This window comes from Rhinolophus sinicus, linkage group LG03 (genome assembly GCF_036562045.2).
Source record: "Rhinolophus sinicus isolate RSC01 linkage group LG03, ASM3656204v1, whole genome shotgun sequence".
Lineage (NCBI taxonomy): Eukaryota > Metazoa > Chordata > Mammalia > Chiroptera > Rhinolophidae > Rhinolophus > Rhinolophus sinicus.
This window is the reverse complement of record NC_133753.1, coordinates 70889030-70916232: the sequence shown is the minus strand read 5'-3', so window position 1 is coordinate 70916232 and position 27203 is coordinate 70889030. Positions and strand designations below refer to the sequence as shown.

The 27203-nt window shown below is 36.0% G+C and overlaps 1 protein-coding gene across 3 annotated transcripts in view; it reads left to right on the top strand.

The window, feature by feature from the left end:
• SLC12A6 (solute carrier family 12 member 6) overlaps positions 1-27203 on the top strand; it is an 84280-nt gene that overhangs the window by 19553 nt on the left and 37524 nt on the right. For 2 of the 3 annotated variants that reach the window (XM_019752867.2, XM_019752869.2), the window contains exon 2: positions 26395-26439. The exons of the other annotated variant lie outside the window; for it this stretch is intronic. In XM_019752867.2, the coding sequence (XP_019608426.1) occupies positions 26395-26439 (45 nt within the window). The remainder of the gene's footprint in view (positions 1-26394; positions 26440-27203) is intronic. 3 annotated transcript variants of the gene reach the window in all.

The following is a 27203-nucleotide window of genomic DNA, read 5'->3' as shown; positions in this document are numbered from 1 at the left end:
TTACTAGTTAGGAGTAGTGATCATTTGTATTATTACTTGAGTGACTTCGGGCAAGTTATTTAACTTCTCAAAGCCTTTATTCATTGATAAAACAAAGATAATAACAGAGCCTACTTTACAGGGTGATTGTGTATTACATGGGAAAATGAATATAAAGCACTTAACACGTGTGACACAGCACTAAAAAATAAGAGCAACATTTCACTTTTTACATTGTGATCAGTGGTTTAGTAAGAGCAAAAAGAAACCACTTTGGATAACAGATGATGGAGAGAGTAATAATATTACCTGGAAAGGATCCTGGACAGGTATCTCAGAGGATGGGACACAACTGATTCTTGAAGGGAGGTCTAGAGAAGGAGATTACAGCAATAGGGACAATTAAGAAGTTATGACAGGAAGGCGTAGAGCTTGTGGGAAACAAGTTTAAGGTAGTTAGCACACTGGGCCTGCGGGAAAGAGAGCTAAGAGATGAGGCTACTGAATGAAGTGTCATCAATTTCATCCTCTTCCCTACTCTGGGGATAGTAGGTGTTTTTGCCTTTTTAGAGATAAACTGAGGCTGTTGACAGTAACTTGCCTCGGGCTACCTGGCGAGTAGTGGCAGAGCCAGCATTCAGATGTCTAAATTTTCTGTGCTTCCATCACACCATGATATTGAGTCCTAGGTTTTTAAGAATAAGAGAAAGTTATTTTATATCTTAATGAGCATGGGCCACAGGACTTTGATGTGAGCATTGTGAAACCTGATTTTTTAAAATAGGAACAATACAACAGAGTTTTACTGTTTAGTGCATTTATTTAATCAGGTATAAATGTTACATTTATTTACTTATTTAAATATGAAGTATTTCTATGAAGCAATTGTTCTAATTCTTCTCCCTCACTCCTCAGATCTTCTTATAGTGTGTGTGGGTTAGGATTTGATGGCTGGATTTACCTTCACTTGATACAAATAGCAGATTGGAAGATTTCTCCTTCCTTTGAAATAGGGTACTAAGGAAATTTTCAAAAACAGACCTGTAATAGAAAAGAAAGGAACCTTTACTGGTATTGAACAGCATCTCCAAACATTAACTCTCAAGTAATATGAATGGTATGAGAGCGATTTCATGTGAAACGGAATTTAAATTTTATTAAGAACTTGCAAGATGTTAGATTGTTGACTAAACCTTAGCTGTGCTTGTGACCCATGAAAGCTGATGTTCTAAAGACGGTGATATGACTACCTCCTTAAACTGACTCATATAAAAATAGGTTTAAATAGACAACGAAAGAGCTTCTCTGTATTGATAAAAAAAATCTTTAATGAAGATTTAAAAGCTTTATTTATTATTGTGGTCCTTTTAGCTATTCAAATGGGGTTTTTACCAACCCAACTAACAGAAATTCCTGTTTGCATGTTTTAAAAATCTCAGTATCAGAAGTTTATCTTTCAAGTTTTGATAAAGAATGTTTTTCTGCCGTCCTCCCTACCCTTAATATTCCATCATTGTCAGAAAGCCTAACACCCCTAGAAGTATTATAAGCCAGTAAACTTTAAAGAATATAGCATTTGTTGGTTTTGCCAGGTTGAAAGATGAAATAATTTTGCTTAATGTTATCAATATTATAGTAATGTTGAGCACCTACTATGTGCCAGGCACTTTACAAATATTGCCTTATTTAATCTTCACAACATACTGCAGTACGGTAACCATTATCACCATTTTAGAAATGAGGAAAATGAGGTGCCAAGATATTGTTTAAGCGGTAGGAGTGGAATTTAAGGTCGCTGAGACTCTAAGCCTTTTTTCCTTTCACCACCCCACACTGTCTTTACTTTAAACACTCACATAATTAGTTATGTTTTCTGAAGTAGGCTGTTCTATTGTTTCAGTAGTTAATAATTCTTAGGTTCTGTTTCTTTTGTCTTTATGGATTTCTCAAAATTAATTGAAAGTTACTTGTTATTTCCACCTTTTCTTACATTGGGTTGCTTTTTTATTTGGTGTAGAATATTTCCAAAGGTAGATTATTTTTTCAAATAATGCTAACAATTGAGAAATCTGAATAGGCAAGGAACTCGGCTTAGTCTGACAATCCTTTAGTAACTCTCCACTACGTAAATTGCTAGGGAGACACACTTATCAGTGAGATAGATTGAATAGGAGGCTTAAAGACTAAGGATTTTAAGTGATGAAAAAAGATGGTTAGATGGAGTAAGTGAAAGAATTGAATGTTATTATAACTTAAGAATAAATATACTACTGAAGTTATGAAAGATATATTTACTTTAGTGTATTAGAAAAAAATTGTAATATTTCAAGGATCTTATTACTTAGAATGAAGCTCGGTAAAGATTTAAGTCTGTTTAGAGAAAAATAGGTCTAGAACATAGACATGGTAAAGATTAAGTATGGTGCATAAATAACATTAATGATTTTGATCATTCCAAAACCTATATAGTGAGTTAGATCTCATTTCCTTTCCTGTGTGTGCTTTTTGCTGCAATATACCTTTCTGTGACGAGACTTCAATGGTTGTATTAGAAATGGCGAACCGATAGTAAGAGTACTTGTCAAAAGCTTTCTTCATACTTCCCCCACCACATTGCCTGTGTTCATATCTTTTTCTTCATTTGAACTGCCTCTTTCTGCTTTGTACTCCCTGCCTACCAAAAAAATTGCACAAACCCACATCACCTCAAGGCCAGACTAATATTCATTTTCCCCAAGATGATTTGCTTAATTTGTCTACCTCAACTTTGATCAGTGTCCATCGGCACTCACATGTACTTTGCAGTATGCCCTGAACTTGAAATGGCTTGGAAATTATATTTGTATCCCTTCAAATGTATTGTGACTTATATGGGGGTAAAGGATAGTATTTTAATAGTTTTTGGAAAGTTATATATATATAAATTTTTTTTTATTATGGAAAATTTCAAACTCACAAAAGTTCAGTGACTTTCTGTACATATCTCTTACCTGTTGGTGTTTTTCTTTATTTTTAGATGTTCTTTAGGGATATCAGTCAGCCTTTGTGATGTAAGTTGCAAATATTCTTCCCAGTGAATATTTATTTTATTATTGAAATATTATTATATTATTGAAATATTATTATATTATTGAGACATAATGGACATTAAGCCACACATATTTGAAGTGTACAGTTTGATGAGTTTTGAAGTATATATACACCCCTGAAACCATTATCATAAGATAATCATTTCCACCACTTCCAAAAGTCTCCTTGTACCCTTTTATTTTATTTATTTTTAAAGATTTTATTGGGGAAGGGGAACAGCACTTTGTTGGGGAATAGTGTGTACTTCCAGGATTTTTTCCAAGTCAAGTTGTTGACACTTTCAGTCTTAGTGCCATTGCTAGTTGCAGGGGGTGCAGCCCACCATCCCTTGCGGGAGTCAAACCGACAACCTTGTGGTTGAGAGGACGCGCTCCAACCAACTGAGCCATCCAGGAGCTCAGCAGCCCCTCAGCTCAAGGTGCTGTGTTCAATCTTAGTTGCAGGGGGCGTTGCCCACCATCCCTTGCGGGAGTGGAGGAATTGAACCGGCAACCTTGTGGTTGAGAGCCCACTGGCCCATGTGGGAATTGAACTGGCAGCCTTCGGAGTTAGGAGCACGGAGCTCCAACCGCCTGAGCCGCTGGGCTGGCCCTCCTTGTACCCTTTTATAATATGTTCACCTAATTCCCGGGTCCCTAGGCATCCACTCATCTGCTTTCTGTCACTATACATTAGTTTGCATTCCCTAGAATTTTATACGAATGGAATCATACAGTATGTACTCTCTTTTGTGTCTGACTGCTTTTATGCAACAGAATTGTTTTGAGATTTATCCATCTAGTCAATATCCTTTAAATCTGACTAACATTAAGATCTTCATTATTTTTCAGAGTTTAACATTTAAAGCAGTAGTTGATAATGGTACAAACCACAAGTGTTTGCACCTCGCAGAGGCTTTTTAAAATTTTGACTTACCTGCCAAGATTTGAATGTTTTTAGGATTAGTCTCTAAACAGGACTTATTTTTCAGAGAGAGTTCTGGGAAGGTGAAATCTTACTTTTTCTCTGTTCCTAATTCCAGCCTCTGTCTGCCTCTTGAGTCAAATACCACTGGATCCAGTGAACAGTTAGGTGCAAGTGAAGCCTGGGCTCTGTGGGAGCTCTGTCAGGGAGAGCGGCCGAGGACTTGTTTCTCGGGCTGGACAGGAGCCTGGGGGTGAGGATAAGAATGGCAGATCCAGGAAAGAGCTGGCTTGGTAGAGATCCATGGACTCCTGGGGGAAGGAGAAAGAGAAGGAGCCAGGGGACTGATAATCTCCCCATCCCTGAGGCTGGGAGATGTTAGGACACCTGAGAGCCCAGCGGCTTCCTCCATGGGGCTGGCGGTTTGCCTGCTGCGCTGCCCGCCTACGGGGTAGAGACTGCTTTGCCTTCCTAGTATCTTGAGACTCCTACCACCTGTGGTCCTTCAGCAACGAAACCTAAGCCCCTCTGAGGTAACAAAGAAAACAACCCATCTGGGAACGCCAGGCAACCACAAAGAGAAGAGTAACTTAGAATAAACAATGCAGTGGACCAGCTAAAGAGAAATGCCAGAGGAGACAATAGCTTGAATATGAAAATAATAAATAATAGGGGCATTTAGGAGGTTTAGTGAAGTATAAAAAAGACTTCATTGAGCAAAAATATGATTCCTCAGCTAAATACTTATTACCACATGACTTGTGATCTATGCATACACACTTTTTTTTTCTTTTTAACCATCTCCACTGAATTGTAAGCATCCTAAGAGCAGGAACTTTCTCTCTTGTAGACACTGCTGATACGTTGTCAGCATCCAATGCCAACAACGCTGTCTTGCACATAGTAAGCACCCAGTACATAATTATCCAATAAAAGAATGAATGTGATCACATATTGGCCTGGAAGATCAAGTGGAAGAAGTATTTCAAAGCACAGCGCGAGAAGTACAAAGAGACTGAGAAAAACAGAGAGAGAAAGAGACTTGGAGGATAGATTCAGGACACTTAACATGACTAATATAAGTTCCAAAAAAAGGGAAGAAATGGGGGAGAAAGAATAATTAAACAAATAGAAAAAAAGTTCCTGAGCTAAACCCTTAATGGTACAGAAGGAAGTTCCAGGGAAGATCAGTGATGAAAAACACACACCTAGAATTATTCTGGTAAAATTTTTGGATACCAAGGATTCATCTTGATGGCTTCCAGGTAGAACTTATTACCTCTAGAAAGTATCAGACTGGCATCAGAATTCCAGTCTACAGCACTGGACATTAGGAGACAGTGGGAGAGTATCCACAGATTACCAAGAGAAAAAGTGGCAATGTCATCCCCTACAAGGGGGAAATGCGTTACAAATATACCAAAATTTAGAGAGTATGTTACCCACTGAACCCCTCTGAGAATATTTTAGAAAGGTTTTTAATGAAATAAATGAACCAGAACAGCGATCACAAGATCAAAGGAACAGAAATAGTGGAAAAGGACAGACTCCCTGGGTATGTGTTACGCAGATGCTAAGTAAGGACTCTAACCCAAAGGGACATACTTCAGGGAACAATTCAATAATATTTATGATGTGAAAGTACTAATTAAGTCAAAGGAAAACCTCAAAATTGCGGGAGGAAAAAGAAGTGAAAGCTTTCCAAATGGACATGAGGAGAGGGAAAAGTGCCAGTAAGCACATGTAAAGCTGCTCAAAATCTTCAGTCATGAGGGAAATGCACATCAAAACTACAGTGAGAGACCACCTCACACCCACTAGGAAGGCTTTAATCAAAAAGATGGATAATAACGAGTGTTGGCAAAGATGTGGAAAAACTGAGACCCTCATACACTTCTGGTGAGAACATAAAATGGTACAACCACTTTGGAATACAGTTCGGCAGTTGCTCAAAAAGTTAGCTATAGAACTACCATATGACCCAGCAATTCTACTCCTAGGTATATACCTAAATGAAATGAGAATATATATCCACACAAAAACTTGTACAGGAATGTTCACAGCAGCATTATTCATAACAGCCAAAAAAGAAACAACGCAGACGTCCACTAACTGATGAATAGATTAATAAAATGTGTTATATTCATATAATAGAATATAAAAACAAATGAAGTACTGATATATGCTACAGTATGATTGCACCTTGAAAATATAATCTACAGAAAGTATATTAGTGGTTGCTTTGGACTGGGCAAGGTGGCAGAGTAAGGTGAAGATTGACTGCTAGTGGGTATAAATTGTAAAATTTGGTGACAATTGCACAACAATGTGAATATATGAAGAAACATTGAATTGAACACTAACGGTAAATTATATGGTATATAAATTATATCAGTAAAACTTTTTAAATAAAGGGACTAAGTACTGATAACATGCAACAATTTATATAAATCCTTAAGGCCTTATGCTGAATGAAAGAAGCCAGTCTCAAAAGGTTATGTACTGTTAAGATTCAATTTATTTTTTTAAATTATGGTAGATCATGACACATTTACTAACAATCAAAATGTGTTTGTGTGTGTGTGCACATACACATACTAAAAACGATGTTTTTAAAAATTTCAACATACACAATAGTTTCTGTTTTAACTTCTTTGTATGTTTGAAAATTTAGAAAAATGATAAATTCAGCTTGCATTGAGCAATTATTTAATCTTTGACCATGGCATGAAGTCAGTGCAAGCTCTGAAAATATCAGAAATGTTTATCATATCCTCTTAGTCCCCATTATGCAAAGCTTAGCTCCTTAATTCCTTAGCTCTTTAGCTTCTTAGAATTTGGGTGTTTGGGTCAATTCCTGCCCCTCATTGTTAAGGATGTAGTCTATATGGTTAGGCCTTATTCTTCCGAAACCATCTTTTAAAATGAAGGAAACATGAAATATGTTTTTCTACAGTGCATGAAGAATAATTTGAATCATCCACAAAGCCAAAGAAGGACGTAAGGTATCAACAATCTTCTTGAATGTTTGCAACAATCCCTAAATCCTTTATTCTGTTACTTTTTGGTGAAATTTTTCTAAAAGTTTTTCTGTTAACTGTGTTAAGTACTGCCCTCTCATCATTTATCCTTTTCTTGGCTGATCAGTTTGTGGATTTGGCCCAAGAAACTGTCTTGATATTATACTGTGGGCTTTATTAAATCTGCTTTCTGCTATTATGCTTGCTGTTGTCCAAGTGTACAGACTGACTCTTCATTAAAATCACAACTGTCTTCATTACAGATGAGTTCATCAACTTCTAGTAGCTGCTCCCATATATCTAGAAAGAGTTTTAACAAAATTATTCAAATGAGTTCAGAACATAATTTGTATCATATTCATTTTCTTTACGCAAATCTGAAGCGCCCAAAAGCAGCCTTCTAAGAACATTTCTCTTTCTTGGGACACTCTGCTAAACAGCACTAGTTTCCTCAAGGGCCTCTGTTAATCTAATGCTTATACTTAGCATATGCACCAGAATTTGAAGGATGTGGCAGATCTGCTTGTACCTCCTCGTGTCTTCTTTGACTGTTTTATGCCTGGAACCCAGTATTGTCCCCCAGTGCCATCCGTTCCACCTCCTCCAACATCAGACTGTCCTCCTCCCTGCACTACCAACGGCCTCTGCTGCAAGAAATGGGCTTGAGTGGCTTGTGTAAGACTCTGATGGCTGGTCCTGGTTCTTGATCCATTCAAGCTTCAGCTGCGTGCCTGCTGGCTGCTGTTGTCTGACCACCTTTTTGTTAAAGCAACTTAGGTGGATCAGAGGGAAGATTGCTAAATGAATTCTTATAAATTTCTTCAGGACTTGTGTATAGTGTTCTCTGCTCCCATGGTCATGTTTGGCATTGCATTTTCACTACTTCCTACCTTAATTAACTTTCTCATCCTTTTAGTGTCTAGATTCCTTGGGAGAAAATTGGCATGACAGCATTGCTGTCATAGTTCTTTCAATGATTTTTTTTTTCTCTGTTTCCTTCTATGGTTGTACTTCTGTTCTCTAGTATTTCTGGAACTTGATCTCAGCTCCTCTCTCTTTACATTGACTTTTAGGAAAGTGTATCCTTTTCGACTCTGTGTTTTAATGATGACTATAAAATTATTTCCATTGTTACCCTTTTATTGAAAGTACTCCTGAATTTCTATCTCTGGGTCTTTTTCTTTGAAATAACTTCACATTAGGCAATTAACAAACATGTATTGAATTTTTATAGCATGCACAACGCTTTGGTACAAAAAATTATTTTCACAGCAACATTTAAACAAAGTTCTTGCCCTCAAAGTTCTTATAATGGGCAGATAGGACACCCCCACACCCACCCCTTAACCCCAGCTTGTGACTAACTGGGTCTCCTCTCATTCTCCTTTTTAAAAAACTTTATTTATTTATTCATTTGTTTATTTAATTTTTCTCCTCTCATTCTTAATCTTGGCAGCTGTGTTGCTGGGGGTGAGGGGTAGGGAATGTAAGGAGATATCTCACGGCTGTGAGAATTGGTACCACCACAAATTCACCATTTTCAACCTTAACTTACTGTTAACATTATTCAAATTTTTTTCCGTGTGATCCTAGTTAACCTCTTTTATCTAAGTTTCTCACAAAACTTAAAATGCTTATTAAGCCCCCATTTCTTCAGTCCCTTATAGTCAGCATATGACTGAACTTCTACTCCACAGAGTAGACTGTATTTCCAAAACACCTCTTCCCAACTTCTTACCAACATCTGTATTGACAGCTATCCTTTACCTTGGTCTTTCCTCTTATTCAGTCCTCATCTGTACACCTGTGCTCTAGCGCCTTTCTTGCCTCCTCTCTCCTGTGTTTTTACTACTATATTGACTCCTTCTTCTCAATGTATTAAAATACACAGTCTGTTTTCCCCGACCTCTCCCTCTCTTTTCCTGTCTTTCACCAACTGCTGCCCGTTTTATCTCCCAAGTGTTTCTCAAATCTGTCCTCTTCTCCCATCCTCATTGCTGCTACATTAGTTCAGGTTACTCTCTTGTCACTTCTAGTCTAGGCTCCTAAAGCCTCCATTACATTAACTGCCAGAGGAATTTGTCTCAAATATAAATCTCATCCTTTTACTGCCCCATTTAAAACCCTGTGATGTGTCCCCATTGCCCACAGAATCAAATCTGTGCTGCTTAGCAGACCCTACATATGCCTCCATGGTCTAGAACACCCCAACTGCACAGGCTCTTTGTCGATTCCTCTGTCATACATACTGCACACCGGATATAACGGATGTTCTTGAATGTCTCTTGTTTCCACACACCGTATTTCCCTCAAAATAAGACTGGGTTTTATATTAATTTTTGCTCCAAAAGATGCATTAGGGCTTATTTTCAGAGGACATTATTTTTTTCATGTACAACAATCTACATTTATTCATGTACAACAGTCTGCATTTATTCATGTACAACAATCTACATTTATTCATTTATTCATGTAAAAAAATCTACATTTATTCAAGTACAGTCATGTCATCTTCTTCTGGAAGATCGGCATAACTCTCCAAACCCCGAATTCCAGCTTGAATTTCTTGCGACTCCATTTCCTGTAGAACCATTGGCCCCAATCTCTCATGTCCAGCAATGGAGCTCTCCTTAAATGAGCACTTCTTGTCCATGTAGCTGCTCATAGTGCATTGGCAACACGGCTGTCAGTGATCTTATCCCATGAATTCTTCACCCAAGTCACGACCTCTTGCAGGCTAGGCTTCACAAAGTTTCCACGCTGATTTCTCTCCATTCTATTTTCAGTGTAATCATTGATTTCCATGTGCAAATGGTCCTTGAATGGCTTGTTTATTCCAATATCAAGAGTCAAGAGATCCTGCAGGAATCATTATTTGATCTATTCTCTCTGCAAGGAAGTTCTTCATGTCTTTAGCGCTGTGAGTGCTGGCTGAATCTCAGACTTGCAGTCTCTTTGGCCACCTCATGAAACAAGTGGCAGCATTAAATTGACCAACTTCCTTATAACTGCTTGTGTGCACCAGGCTTTTTTGGTTTCAAGAACATAAATGCCTGAAACATATTCAACCTGATCTTTCTTGCCCTTAGTGATAATTAGAGGTGGGGCTTTCTTTCCATACCGACGAATTGCCAAAATACAGGTAACACGTGCACTTTGGTAACCAGTGGAGGGAATGTAGATTGACGAGGCATCCTCTGATCAATTGTCGTTTGAGATCTTTGGCCCATAAACGCTGCAGTTTCATCCATAGCAATCATGTTGGAGTGTTGGTATTTAGAAAAGTCGATGCCATCAACAAAGGACTTGAATGCAAGTGACGTTTAATAACTTCAGTATCTTCCAGCTTGAACAGTGTTGTCGATCTTACAGACAGTCATATCGCTGAAGGAAGCCGTCCAGCCAGTGTTGTGATGCTTTGAATTCTTCTGGGGATATTTCTAACTGTGGTGCCACTGCAAGGGCAAATGCTTGAATATCAGCCCTGAGCACAACCGAAGCCTTTGCACTCCTGTCAGCAATCCATTCACAGATGATGTCTTCCAGCTCAGGAAATAATGGTTGCCAACCTGATCCACACTTACGCTTCTTAGCATTTCCCTCGTCCACCTGTTGACTGCAGTTATCATACTCTGCTCATCATTTTCGGACCATTCGGAGATCCAACTTCTTCTCTCTGCAGAAAGCCGTTAAGATTCATGCCCTGGGAGTCCTCCATGATTCCTTTCTTGTACTTGACGGAATAGTTCGTTCTTTTTGCACTCATCTTGTCTGGGGGTCGAAATATTATTCCCTTTAAATCTACCATTAAATCAAGTGTTAATTGAAGACTTATGAGACAGGAGTGGCAACAAAAATGACAGTTAAGAGTGATGGTCCACACAAAAGCGACGAAAAAGTGCAGGCACCAAAATTCAGAAAACGTTTATTTCACACAAGTGCGTTAAGTACGTCCGTTACAAGACATGAGGTATTGAATTATAAAGATTCATATTAGACACAACCATGTCCATTCATTATCAAGTGGGCACGTTTTTCGTGTGTTGTGTCTGTACTCCGATTGGTCATTCGGCAATAAGTCTGGAGTTCATCTGTTTACATACGCATTTACCTCTTGTCCAGAGGCCCCGCTTGGGTATTTACAAATAATTATAATTTATATTATCATTTATTTTAAGTATGACTATCAATAATATTTATGTTTAATTATATATTAATATTATTTTATAATTCAATACATCCGTCGTGTGTTGCAACGGACATACGGACATACTAAATGTGTCCATCTGGCTGACGATCTTAACTGGGGCTTATTTTGGGGGTAGGGCTTATATTACAAGCATCCTGAAAAATCATGCTAGGGCTTATTTTCCCAGTTAGGTCTTATTTTGGGGGAAATACAGTACTTGTTCCATCTTCCTGGTATGTTCTTTAGTTACCAAACAAACACTCTTCCTTTAGGACTGAGCTCAAACGTCGTTCCTTCCTTAGTGGCTTCTCTGTTACAGTCTCTTTGTTTATATCTCTAATATAGTCCTGTAATCACCATGACATAATTACTTGTCTAACCCATATGTACTACAAAATACAAGCCCCTTAAGGATAGCTGCTATGTTCTATTCATTTTCGTGTATCCTCCAGTGCCCTCGCATATAGTTTGACATGTACAGGTTCTTAGTAAATATTTCTTGAGTTAATAGGTTAATTAATTAAAAGAAAGTACAAAGCAGCAGATACCCAACAGTTCAGAGGAAGATCAAATCTTAGAAAATTAAACTTCAGAGTAGGCCCGAGGAAAGAAGCACTTGAGTTGGGTCTTTGAAGGATGTAGTCAGGCAGATGGAGAAGAAAGACAAGGAAATTTTCGTTGAAAAATTGACATAAGCAAAGATGCATGGGTCTAGAATGAAGGCTCACAAAGCATTTCAGAGAGTGTTTCAGAGAGCTTTCATGACTAAGAACAGCAAACTGTAAGGTTAGGGGAGTAAACTAGTGTTACATTATAAAGGGACTTGAAAGCCAGGATGAGCTTTTTGGAGTTCGTCCTGTAAGTCAAGAGATCCAAACACGTAAGCTAGGATCTATTTATAGGTGTTTAAGCCATTACCCTCTGATACCCCCGCTGCGCCCAGCCAGAGAATTCACAGTAGGAATGGAGGCGGAGCCTGCAAGGCAGCCCTTCCCTTTCCTTGGAGGGACTTGAATTAGTACCTCACACATTATGTCAGGATATAAATAAAAAGTGAGAACATCTCTTTACAGAATGATTCGGGACTCCAGCAGTGTCACCTGGAGACTTTTGAAAGTATTTGTTTTTTTTTTTAAGCAATGAAGCAACCTGATAAAAGCAGATTTTAGGATTATTAATATGGAGGAAAATGCAGAATTGTTTGAAGATGGAAGAATTGGTGGCAGGGAGAATGATTGAACTATTTTAATGGCTCAAGCTAGAAAGGATGAGAATCTAAATGGTGGCAGCACAGTGGGAAAGAAGAGAGGGGTGTGGAAGCTAAAATCCACTGGGTTTGGTGAATGAGGGAAGGGGAAGAAACAAAAGTTGGAAACACATATGTTGACTGGTTCTGCTTCTCTTACCCACTTTTTTTGGTCAATGATAGTACTCTCTTCTCCTTTCGTGTCAATTAGGTTTATATTATAAGGTACACTGTATCTACTTACATACCAGGGGTACCAAAAAGTGTATACACATGATTTGTATTCATCTTTTGATATCTGTATATATTATTACAATTTTAATACAGTTTTTTCTTTTCTTAAAATGTGTATACATTTTTTTGATCCTCTGTATATATGGTATATATGATACAGACTAATATACCATTATGTATTAGGTATAACATATACCTAATATTATATACAGGTATATTAGTAGGTATATATTTCCTATTTTCCAAAACTTCTCCATTATTTATATCCTATTGTCAGTCTCTGACTGAAATGTCTCCTTATTGTTTCATAATTGTTTCTGTTTCTTTCCTCTGCAAATGTCTTGAGAACAAAGGGTCACTCTTTTGGTATCTGTAGTGCCTAGCACAGCACCTGACATATGGTAGGCATTTAGAGTATTGGTTGAATTAATGATAAATTTACATATTACTACTATTCTCGAGATCTCGCTAGAGATGTTTGTTACCATATGGGTAAACTGCAGTGGTCTAATAATGAGTAGGTCTGCTTGTCTCTAATAAATCCGGCATTCATTTCACTTTGTGTATTGCACTCATGTTTCCTTTCCTAAAGTACTGCTTTCATTTTCAGACTTCTATTTGGAGAATTTCAGTTGTTTTCCATCCCAGACATGTGCCATGTTTATTCCTCCCCTGTGTTTTCGAGCTCTTCCCGAAAGTTCTCCTCAAAGCTTACACTGCCTTGATGCATGTTGCTTCTCTCCTTTGGACCCTAGCGGCACTGATGGCTTTATACCACCGGCTATTGGCTATACCACCTTGGGCAAATCAGTTCAGCGTCCTCAGAGCTCGTTTCTTCTGGAACATGGGAATAAACTGTTCCTCACATGGTTGCTATGCATTTTAAGTATGATGATAGTAGGAAATTCTCCCTAAATTTAGTTATTTAGTGACTATTGGTATATTTTTTCCACTTTTACATATCATCTTTACATTTATTTAATTTTTTTTTTAATTTAGTGACTGCTTTTCTGGTTTCCTTTACAAAGGAAGCTGTCACTAAATGAAATGCCAGCATGCTTGCCATAAATAGAGTATAAAGTAAAAATAAATGTAATGCACACGATATTAATCTTGCTAGATACTGTTGCCAAGTGAAGGCTCTGAGCCTGTTAAAAAAATAGCATCAAATTTTGAAGCGATGTTAAAGATACACCAGCACAGACATAAAAAAAAGGTTATTTGATAAGGTGCTTTGACTTTCAGTTAACAGGGTTAATGGCAGGGGTGTAGGGAGAAGGCGGAATCACATCCTGCTCATCTAAAATCATAGTTAAATATCTACCAAGATGTTTAGAACAAAATGAATTTAATAAACTTGTTAAGATAAAAGTACAATATTTATGAATACTTGTATTCTTTTAGAAGTATGAAAATAACAAATAAAATAGTTTGGTTACTAAACTTTTTCAAATATCGTGTTTCCCGAAAATAAGACCTAATCGGAAATAAGCACTAACATGCTTTTTCAGGATGCTCGTAATGTAAAATAAGCCCTAATGAGTCTTTTGGAGAAAAAAATTAATGTAAGACCCGGTCTTATTTTCCGGGAAATATGGTAGGGCTTATTTTATATTACGAGCATCCTGAAAAATCATGCTAGAGCTTATTTTCCGGTTATTTTAAAAACAGAATCACTGTATTTACTCTTCTAGATTGATGATCTTTATCTCCTCCTAATTTCTCTACCCTGATAGCCCTGATTCTGTATTGGATTTCATAAACACATAGGTGTCCCTTTACCTTCTTCTCATGCCCTGTGGGGTTCAGGGGAGGGTGTCTTACTGGGGTAAGTAGTGTTTCTGAACTCTATGGTGCAGTAGACATAATATGGTCATCTGTGGTTCCTGTGTAGTTCTACACATTGGATATCTGTTTTGCTGATTTGTAGTTTAATTATTTTGTAAATGCTAGTTGTAATTTCTTTTTTTAAAGCAATTTGGTGTGTTTTTTTTTGTTTTTTAAATTTTTATTTATTTTTTAAAAGTGTTTTTCCAGGACCCATCAGCTCCAAGTCAAGTAGTTGTTTCAATCTAGTTGTGGAGGGCGCAGCTCACACTGGCCCATGTGGGGATCGAACTGGCAACCCTGGTGTTATGAGCATCATGCTCTAACCAACTGAGCTAACCGGCCACCCCCTAATTTCTTTAACCATAGTTATTTCATCCCTAGATAATTAAAAGTTATATTACTGATATTTATTCTTATACCTAAATTTTAAGAACTACCAGCATAATACAGAAAAATCAGAATCCAGGTCCAAGCCAGTCATTGAAATTTATACTCAGTATGCCTTGGCCAAACCATTGAGCCTGATTTAGCTTCTTTATATGTTTCCTACCAATATCGCAGGGTTATCATGAGAATCAAAGGAACTATGTAAAAACATTTTTAAAACTTTAAAATGTTATTAAATGTAAGATACTGTTGTAACCATTCTTTTTAGTTCCTTATGTTGCTTTGACTCAGATTATAAGCTTTTTAAAATTTAAGTTTATTGGGGGTAACAATAGTTAATAACACATCAGTTTTAGGTGCACAGTGCTACAATGCATCAGCTACATATTGCATTGTGCTCACTACCCTGTCTAAACTCCTTTTGTTACCATATGTTTGATCCTCTTTACCTTCATCCTCTCTGCATCTCCCTTTCCCTCTGATAACCACCATACTATTGTCTGTGTCTTTGACTTTGTTTTGTTTGTTTGTTGTTTTTTGCTGTATATCCCACATATGAGTGAAATCATATGGTTCTTGTTCTTTTCCATCTGACTTATTTTATTTAGCATGATACTCGCAAGATCCATCCATGTTGTTGCAAATAGCATATTTCATTCTTTTTATGGCCGAGTAGTATTCCATTGCATATATATACCACATCTTCTTTATCCAGTCATCTGTTAAAGGACACTTAGGTTGTTGCCATGTCTTGGCTATTGTGAATAATGCTGCCATGGGCGTAGGGGTACATACATCTTTATGGTTAAATGTTTTCAGACTTTTTTGGGAGATACCCAGAAGAGGGATTGCTGGGTCATATGGTAGCTCTATTCTTACTTTTTTGAGGAACTTCCTTACTGTTTTCCGTAGAGGCTGCACCATTTTACATTCCTACTAGCAGCGTATGAGGATCCCTTTCCCCCACAACCTCTCCAACATTTGTTATTTCTTGTCTTATTGATAGTAGCCATTCTAACAGATGTGAGATGTTATCTCATATCTTCAGGTTTGCACTGTATAGGTCCTACTACAGTCCTTTGTTAAGTTTATTCCTGGGTATTTTATCCTTTTTGTTAAAATTGCAAACGGGATTGTTTTCTTCTTTTCTCTATTTCATTGTTAGCATGTAGGAACGCAATAGATTTTTGTCCATTGATTTTGTAGCCTGCAACTTACTGTGTTTATAGTCTCTGATAGGCTTTTGGTGGGATCTTTAGGGTTTTCTATATATATGGAATCATGTCATCTGCAAATAGTGACTTCTTTATTCCCAGTTTGGATGCCTTTTATTTCTTTCTCTTGCCTGATTGTTCTGGCGAGGACTTCCAGGACTATGTTGAATAACAGTGGTGAAAGTGAGCATCCTTGTCTTGTTTCTGACCTTAGAGGAAAAGCTTTCAGTTTTTCACTGTGGAGTATGATATTAGCTGAGGATTTGTCATATATAGCCTTTTTTATGTTGAGATACTTTCCTTCTATACCCATTTTATTGAGTGTTTTAATCACAAATGAATGTTGTATCTTGCCAAATCCTTTTTTGTATCTATGGTTGTGATATGATTTTTATCTATTATGTTAATGTGGTGTATCACATTGGCTGATTTGCAAATGTTAAACCATCCTTGCATTCCTGGAATTAATCCCACATCCCACTTGATAGTGATGTATTGTCTTTTAATATATTGTTGTATTTGACTTGCTAATATTTTTTGGAGGATTTTTGCATCTATGTTCATCAGAGATAGTAGTTTTCTTTTTTTGCGTTGTCCTTGCCTGGTTTTGGTATCAAGGTATTGTTGGCCTCATAAAATGAGTTAGGAATTATTCCCTCTTCAATTTTTTGAAAGAATTTAAGAAGGATTGGTATTAAATCGTCTTTGAATGTTTGGTAGAATTCACCAGTGGAGACATCTGGTCCTGGACTGTTGTTTTTTTGGAAGTTTTTGATTGCTGTTTCGATTTCCTGACTGTTGATTAGTCTATATAGGTTTTCCAGTTCTTCATGGGTCAGTCTAGTAAGGTTATATATTTCTAACAATTTGTCCACTTCTTCTGGGTTGTTGAATTTGGTGGCATATAGCCTTTCATAGTATTCTTGTATAAACCTTTGTATTTCTCTGGTGTTTGTTGTTAACTTCTCTTTCCTTTCTGATTTTATTTATTTGAGTCTTTTCTTCTTTAGTGAATCTAGCCAGAGGTTTGCCAATTTAATTTATCTTTTTAAAGAACCAGCTCTTTGTTTAATTACTTCTGTTGTCTTCTTATTTTCTATTTTGTTTAATTCTGCTCTAATTTTTATCATTTCCTTCCTTCTGTTGACTCTGTGCTTTGTTTTTCTTCTTTTTTCTAGTTTTTTTTTTTTAAGTGAAATGTTATATTATTTGAGATTTTTCTTGATCCTTGAGATAGGCCAGTAATGATTAGACATCTTAGTAGTACTTTTGCTGCATTCCAAAAATTTTGATATGTCGTATTGTCATTTTCATTTGACTTGACTCTTCTTTTATTTCCACTTTGACCCAATAGTTGTTCCGTAGCATGTTGTTTAATCTCCACGTATTTGTGGTTTTCCCAGATATCTTCTTGTTTACAGTTTCATATCGTTGTGGTTGGAAACTATGACTGGTATGATTACAGTCTTCTTAAATGTATTAGTTTTGTTCCCTAACACATGGTCTGTCCTTGAGAAAAGTGTATATTCTGTCGTTTTGGGATGTAAAGCTCTGTAAATATGAATTATGTCCATTTGGGCTAATGTGTCATTTAAGGCCAATATTTCCTTATTGACTTTCTATTTGGTTTATCTATCTATTGCTGTCAATAGTGTATGTAGCTCCCCTACTATAATTGTATTTTTGTCAGTCTCTTCTTTTAGGTCTGTTAGTATTTGTTTTATATATTTTGGTATACCCAGGTTGGTACATAGGTATTGAAAAGTGTTGTGTCTTCTTGATGGTTTTACCCTTTATTATTATGAAATGACTATCTTTGTCTCATGTTACCTTTTTTATCTTGAAATCTATTTTGTCTGATATAAATATGACTACACCTGATTTTCTTTGGATGCTTGGAGTATCATCTTCCACCCCTTCATTTGGAATCTGTGTTTGTGTTTGCATCAGAGATGGGTCTCCTAAAGGTGACATATAGTTGTGTCTTGTTTTTAATCCGTCCTGCTACTCTGTGCCTTTTGATTGGTGAGATCACTTCGTTTACATTTAGGGTGATTATTGATATATGAGGACGTACTATGGCCATTTCATCTTTTGTTTTCTGATTGTTCTATAGTTTCATTGTTTTCTTTTCCCTTGTGTTTCTGTGTGCTCTTTTAGTTTGGTGGTGTTCTATGATTTTCTTTCCCCTCCATTTTCTCTTTTTCTTTGTTACGTGTCTCAGTTATAGATTTTTGTTTTGTGCTCACCATTAGGTTTATGCAACTAAAACTTTCATATGTACAATTGTTCTTTTTCTTCTGATTGCATCTTATCTCTGTTCATCTGTGCAAGTTCAGTCCTTTAACCTCTCCCATTTCATTTATGTTGGTTACAAATTATCCCTTTTTATGCTGTACATTCAGTTTCCAAATTGCAGAAGCTTTAGCAGCTAAGAAGAAATGTAAAGCATTGCTTTAAATGCTTTTGCCCCCTTTAACCTTTATGTTAAAATTAAATATTTAATGACATATTCTGCAAAAGAGTTGCAATTTCTGCTTCTGACTGTGTTTGTCATCTTACTCACAGTTTTATATCTTTTCCTTTATAGTTACTATTTAATGAGTACCTACCATCTGTAATCCTCACAATAATTTTCTGTAGTGTAGTAGTATTCCTGTTGTATACATAGTAAATTAAGGCTAAGAAATATTAGACCATTTTCCCAGCGTTACATAAATAGTGTATGGTAGAGCTAGGATGTCACCTGAACTTTATCTGCTTCCAAATACTGTATTCTCTTTTCACTATGCCTCGTGTGTTTGCTCCAGGACAGCTGCACAACTATCACAGTGGCCCTCTCTTTACCAGTTTCACTCATCATCACCGTTATTGCTCTTCTCCCAGTCTTCCCCAACTCAGTACATGGCATCTCTGTTCATGTAATTGCTCTAGAAAAAACTTTGACTCCTTTCTTTCTCTCCCACCCCATATTCCCTCCATCAGCATGCTAATCTTGTGAATACTTCCTTTGAGACATACCCAGCATCTGACCACCGCCAGTACTTCTGACTTCATCCAAACTACCATTATGTTTTCTTGGACGACAGCAAAAGCCTCCTGTTTCCTAATTCCTCTACTTCCCCATTTGCCTCCTGCAATCTACTTTCCAGACAACAGCGAGAGTGATCATGTTAAAACAAACCCAAACCTCTGAATGGTTTCCCAGCTCACTCAAAGTAAAATCAAAAGTCCTTACTATGTCCTCCAAAGGCACCACATGATCTGTGCCCCTTTCTCCCACCACACACATCCATCTCTTACCCCGTATCCTGTCATTTTTACCCCATTATTCTGTCTGGTAACTTGGCCTCCTTGCTATTCATTGGCAGTGCCAACACGTGCCTGCTTCAGGATCTTTGCATGATTCTCTCTGCCTAGAATGTTCTTCCTGCAGATGTTTGTTTGGCTAGAGGGCTCACTTGAAGTTTCTAGTTAGATGTCACATTGTCTGAGAGACCCTTTTAGACTCAGTATCTAAACTAGCACAGAAACCATCCCCTTCCCCCCATTCTCTCTATTCTTTTACTCTGCTTTTTTTGTTTGTTTTATAACTCTTATCACTCTTGACATATAATGTAGTACATTGTTTGTTTATTGTTTGTCTCTTCCCCACAAACATATGCTCTTTGACAGGGATTTTGTTGCTGCATTTCTAGTAATTAGAATAACATTTCATATGTAGAAGATGCTCAAAAATATTTATTGAATAAATGAATGAAAAAAACTACAAATTTTAGAGTAACATGGACATTACCTTTGCAGACTAACTCATGAGCTGTCTTTCCAGAAGATAGCATCACCTTCTCAATGTTTACCATCTTCATACAGTCATTATCATACCTTTCTAGGATTTCTGCAGTAGACTCCTAATTGGTTCCCTGTTTCTACTCTTACTCCCTCCACAGTCCATTCCCCAACCAACAGCCTGCGTCTTTTAAAAAGTTAACCAGACCTGTCATGCTACTTAAAACCTACCATTGTTTCACATCATTTTAAAAGTAAAATTCACACTTTTTACCATGGTCTGCAATACTACAACATGTATCTGTTATCTAATTTGCTGACCTATATTTTTAAACCACTTTCCTACTCACCGTGCTTTCGCCACATTAATGTTTCCCAAACATACCAAGTTTATTCCCATTTTAGGGCCTTTGCATAACTACTCTGCCCTGATCAGTCTTTTTCAAGATCCTCTCGTCTGTCTCCCTTACATGTAGGTCTCATCTGAAAGGTTATTTCCTCAGAAAGACCTTCACTGTCCACTCAATCCAAAATGGCCTTTCAATTCACTCTTCTTCATTTTGGCTTATGATAAGTGTTATAAAAGAAAATAATTGTGGTTATTCATTTTCTTTTATTCTTTATCTCACCAAATCTGCATGAGAACAGGAAATTTGTCTCTTATTTACTGCTGTATTCCTACCCCGTGGAACAATGCCTGGCACTTACCGGTTACTCAAATGTTTCAATGGATGGATGGTTGAAAGAAGCTTTGTGATAGTTGTGAGGCGCTTCATGAAACTACAGAATCTTGGGATCCTCCCATGAGATCGAGTCATTAGGGTTAGTTACGTGACCCAGGAATTTGTAGTTTAACAAATATTCCAGCTGGTTCTTTTGACTAGGCAAATTTGGAAAATACTGGTTTAATGGAAATATTGCTGAATGAATGAATGAGTAAACAGGATTGATGATTCAGGGAGTTATTTTAACCTTGCTATATTAATATGAATTAGTTGAACGTTTCTCAAAGTGTATACCATCTAACACTAATTACACAATGCGTTTGATGAAAAACAAGTTATCTCTTCTCATATACTCAGAAATGCCAAATATTATGTTCTTCTTTTGTAGATTAGTTAAGCAACAATTAGCATATTGAACGATCTGATAAATTGTACATTATAGAAATCTACTTGACTATTAAATAGATTTGTCAAAATTACGTACCATCCCTGCCCCAAACCATATCTCACCAAGTCCCTATTAATACACTATAGAAGGTGCACTGAGCAGTAGCACCGCACGTGAAGTTCAGTCCATGATTCAGTGCTGCTGCCACAGCTTATTCTCTCCATGGTTAGCTGTCTACACAGATCCCGGACGTGGGCACATAGTTTGAACTAAACTATAAATCCCAGCAGAAATTATCTTTTTTGGCCAGAAGTAGACTCTAAATGCCTTTAAGACTGGAAACATAAAGAACTAATGATTTATTAACTTTTTGTATGTTAAGATTTTGATACAACAGTAAATAAGAGACAAATTTCCTGTTCTCATGCAGATTTGGTGAGATAAAGAATAAAAGAAAATGAATAACCACAATTATTTTCTTTTATAACACTTATCATAATAGTTCCATCTTACTGCTTAATTTTACTTTGCCTTAAATTACCTGATATTTTTCAACCATTTATTTATTTAAACCCAGTTAATCACATGTTAATTTTTCCCCGTCTATCTAATTTAATTGCAGTAAGTTCAAAATCTATATGAAGAGCATAGGCTTTTCAGGTTTTACCTTATTTCAACTTGTTTTCTCTCTCAGGTTTGTCACTCAATGAAGACCTACCCATGTAGAGAGGCAGAATCTAATAAATATGAGTGTTAGAGTAATTGTCTTTGCTTTCATCTTTAATCATCTTTGCCTAAATCTGAGTCAAATGTTTTCTTATGATGATAGTGCTTCTTTGTTTTTTAAAATTCAGAGTCTATAAAATTAGAAATGTGTTAAGACTGGTGGTTTCAGGTACTTGGTATCCTGAAATAGTTTTTGTAGTATGTCTAGATAACCTAGACAGTCGCATAATAAGCTAATTGTCCTGAGGTATATGCGTGTGGTCATACTTACGTCTTCGTCTAAACAAGTAGTTTTCACTATTGTGTTAATGAAATGACTCATTCTATCTTTAATGAAAACAAACCTACACTGGGTTTTAGATGCAAGTTTTAGATACAGGCTTAGCTTTATTTGCTTCAAATTCACTACCAACGATAGTAGATGAAGTGATTATGAAAGAAAATTTAGAAAAAGACTATTGCTATGGACAAACTAGGGGAAATAATAAAGCTTTTTAGAAAAACTGTTTACAGAGGTAGTTTTGCAAGTGAGTACCACCTATTTTTCTCTCTCTGTCTGTTTTCTAAGGCACTTGACAAGAAACTGAATAAAATCTCTGTTCCTTACCATTTACACAGGATACGTTAAATCTGAGCAAGTGCCTTATGTGTAAAACTACTGTATCATTATTGTTAATGTGGAAATATTTTCGGTTCACTTTTTTGATTGCGAAAAGGTATGTTTTATTTTTTATTTGCACTACTATTTTAACTGGTAGAGTATCACAGGCTTTTGAGTATAGCCTGGTTATATTATGAACTAGGAGTAGCTTTATTATGACCACCAAAGAGTAAATGAGGTTACATTATTGGCACATTGTTCTTATTACAGGAAGTAATTTGGTTAAAATAAATGTCATTTTGCGTAACATTTAGGGACAACTCCCAGTCTCAGGCAAACTTGGGTGTGCCCTCACCCATGATAAAGGCAGAAACATGTTAAATGGGAGTGTTCGGATATAGGACAATAGAAAGATGCCCAGACATATCTCAACAATGTTGACTGCTCTACACAGTTTGGATTGCATACCCAGAAACACCCTTCAGCTTAAACCCATTTACCAATTATGATTTTTACAGGCATGCCTAGTTTCATTCTACTGGTTCACGAGCCATTTCACTCCTGGATTCGCCCTTATTTCAGCTTTTACATATAGTATTAATGAAGCATCTACAGGTCTTGGGGGTTAATATCCATCTTATCAAATAAGTAAAGACTGCTCCCCATCAATTAATTATATTAAATGAAAAACAAAAGTTTAAGTTGAACTTGGAACGAACTACACAAAAGACTTCTTTGTACTCATCTCAAAATGGGGTGTTCAAAGGAAGAGTCCTGGCTTGGCTCGTGAATGCATATTCATCACTTATGCCCAGCTCATAAGGCAAGGAAGTATACAGTACAGAAGGACGTAATTCTTTTTAAGAAAAAAAGTCATTCATATTCCCACCTCTAAATTCACACCTTCTCTGCCTGAGTAATGTGAGATGTTTTTCCATTTTTTATTCATAGATACATTCCCTAACAATTCCAGATAACTTGTTTTAGGCTCTTGTACTTTGTTTTAGAACAAGAATGTTAGAATTACAGAGTACTAGGAAGCATGAATATAGGTTCTCAAGACATCAAGACTATATCTCTAACCTTTCTCTTTGGCAGTAATGTGATGTGTCTTTGGCCATCTATCAACCCAGGTATTTGTCTTCTCAACTATAAATATTAAGATCCAAGGTTCTCAACTTTGTTCCTAGCAGACCTGAGCAATAAAGGCAGACATGACAGACAGTAGCTGGGAATCAAAATCTTGAGAAGGATATCGGTATGGTTTTAGGAAGGAAAACAGAAGATGCTGATAACACCTCTCTGAACTTTTCTTTTAGAATCACTAGAGTAGATCTAGATGACCAAAGTTCTTCTGGTTCTAAAATTCTGTTTCTTTCTCCACTCTTCTTTCATACCATTATACACCTGCTTCTCTAATGATGGGGCCTGAATTTTCCCCTTCTCCAGGCGGGGATGGTGTGGGGAGCGGGGGAGAGGAAGAACATCTAACATATTCACTACTATGGAACTGTTATTCCTGCTTTGTCTTTTATGCAAGAGCAATCCATATTTTTTTTAATCTTTTTTTTTTTATTGAGGTATAATTGACATAGAAACATTATGTTAGTTTCAGGTGTACAACATGATTTGATATTTATATATATTGTAAAATGATCACCACAGTAAGTCTATTTAACACCTGTCACCCTACATAGTTACAGAATTTTTTTTCTGATGATGAGATAAATCCAATTTTGTCATGGTGCTTGCTCTTTCAAAGGTATTGTTGAACTTAGTTTGCTAATACATATTTTGTTGAGGATTATTGCATCTATGTTCATCAGGGATATTACCCTGTGATTGATTTTCTTGTCTTGTGGTGTCCTTGTCTGATATCAGGGTAATGCTGGCCTTATAAAATGAGTTTGGAAGTATTCCCTCCACTTCTGTTTTTTGGAAGAGTTTGAGAAGCATTGGTGTTCATTCTTCTTTGAATGTTTAGTAGAATTCACTAGTGAACCGTATTGTTGATTTAGACAGGATATAAGATGAGTGTAAATTAAAACTGGAAATTCACGTGTTGGTATGTTGGGAAAATATGTTAGAATAGAAAACTGTGGAATTTCTCTTTTTCAAAACCAAATTAGGATGAAAATCTAAAAATATATCTTAAAATGTGCACATAGCATTTAACACTTCCTTGTCAGAATCAGGTTTCTACTTTATTTCCTCCTTGATTCGCGTATGTAGAGTATACTACATACTCTAGTACGTACTATACATCAGAAACCAGAATTTGTTAAGTATTTTCATTGGTTCTTTGTCTCTGTGATGCTTAAAGTGTTCAATTTAATTAAGTAAACATTTATATTTATAAACACCATAGAAGATATTATTTGAATTTTCTCTAAAACAGTAATTCTTAAATTTTTTTGGATCTTGGACCTCTTTGGCAGTCTGAAGCCTACAAATTCCTTTTCAGAATGTTTTTAAATGCTACAATAATACACATATAAATATATATGATTAAAAAGAACATTATTACACTAAAGTACAGTTATCAAAATATTACACTTGTAATCTAATGATATAAGTGCTTCTTTATCAATACATTGAATAAAACCTAGCAACCGTCCTAATAATTACCATAATTTCAGAGTAGTATTGAACCTAAAAGATACTGAGATATGTGCAGCAACTACAGTGTGACATGAAAATATCTGATATTTATTGTTGACAAAATTACAGGTACTTTTATTTAGTTTGTTGCCTACATTACATTTGGAGAAAATACTGAACTTCCATTAGAGGTTAGTAAAAATAAAGATGTAACTTCTTTTCCCATTTTTCACAGACCCCACCCCACCCCTGGTCTGAAATTTGTATTCCCAAACACATTCCAGGAAGCCAGATGTAATCCCCTGTATCTCAAGAGACTTAATTTTTTTAGGAAAGTAGAGGTGAATCTTTTCCTTATTTAGCCTTTAATGCTTTTAATCCTTTAAAATATGCAAGTGGTTGGTTGTGAAATAGTGATTGTCAGTATGTCTTGCATTAGGAACTTGACTTATGGCCACTAATTTTATGATAGATTACTGAACAAATAAAAGTTTATAAAATACAGTTTGTCATTTTTATCTTAAAGTCAATTCAGAACGTATCTGCTTTAGTTATGTCTTGATTTTGAGCTGCTATGGTCACATGTCATATGTTCCTTTGTCGTTGAAGAGAAAATGGAACTGTGTTGTAAGCCCTAAATCATCCTTTAACTTTATGAAACTGATATGGCTTGGTAAAATTTGTATGATTATCTTCTTTTAATTTATATTTTATTGTAGTAAAATATATAACACAAAATCTATCATTTTCACCATGTTTAAGAGCACAATTCATGGCATTAATTACATTCACAATGTTGTGTAACCATTTACCACTATTTCCAAAATTTTGCATCACCCCAAACAGAAATCTTGTACTCATTAAAAAATAACTTCTGATTTTCCACTCCCTCCCCCAGCCCCTGATAACTTCTAATCTACTTTGTCTTTTTGAAAATATGCCTTTTCCAGATATTTCATATAAATAGAATTATAAAATATTTGTTCTGCATCCAGCTTAGTTCACTTAGCGTAGTGTTTTCAAGGTTCATCCATGTTGTAGCATGTATCAGAACTTCATTCCTTTTTATGACTGAAAATATTCCATTGTAAGTATATCCCACATTTTGTTTTGTCAGTTCATTTTTTGAAGGACATTTGGATTGTTCCTGCATTGTGGCTATTGTGAATAATGCTGCTATAAACATTGCCATACAAGTGTCTGTTTGAGTCCCTGTTTTCATTTCTTTTGGATATATACCTAGGAGTGGAATTGCTGGGCTGTGGTAATTTTGTTGTTTAACTTTTCATGGAAGCAATGTGATTATTTTTTATAATAGTTCATTATATTTTTATTATCCTTTCATTAATGTTTCTTGAGCACTAAAAAATTTTCTTTGCTTATTTCCTTGGTTGACTTTTGTTGCTGGTTTTTAAGAAATTATTTGCTTTGGTCATTCATTTTTTTTCTTTTCTTTTCAATTGTTTGTTTTTCAGACCCGAGTCAGAACTCCATCACAGGGGAACACAGCCAGCTGTTAGGTATAGTATTACTGTGGGGATTGATTCTCTAAAGTTACCCTTTTCCCCACTTATACTAAAAGATATTACTCCGTCTCTCATTCTATTTTCTATCCCCTCCTTTTCTACTTTTCACTCAGCTTTTTTTCCTGCTCTTTCTATTCTGAACTTGGTAAGTTTTAGGAAAACTACTTCTGCAATTGATTGCTAAGACTCAGTCTAGTTACATTAAAAATAATTTTAATATAAGTGCCAAATCATCATGTTGTACATTTGAAACTAATATAATGTTGTTTGTCAATTATACCTCAAAAAATAAAAAAGGTAATTTTACATGGTGTGTGGTTTTAAAAGAATCTGTAAGGATTGGAGCTTGTTTTTTATGTAATTTTGAAAAGAAGATATAATACTCTATAATATCTTGGGCTTTGCAGCTACTTTTCCCTTCCTATTATTTTTATTGGTCTTATACTCACTTTCATTTTAATTACTGAAAGTACTTCATAAATAGTATGGCCTTAAGTGAGCCATAGAAATTGATATTCCTGTTTCTTATCTGTGAAATAAGTTATGGAAATGAATTGATTTTCTTTAGGTGTCACTTATTTAAATTTCAGTAAGCTTGTAATTTGACAAGAATTTCATGACATCTCAGAAGTGATACATTTTTAAACATAAAAATAAAACATACTCAGGTGAGGAATTCAGACAACAAAAAAATATATACTATAAAGAAAGTAAAAGCCCTCCAGAGTATCTTCTTCCCACCATCTCACCTCTAATCC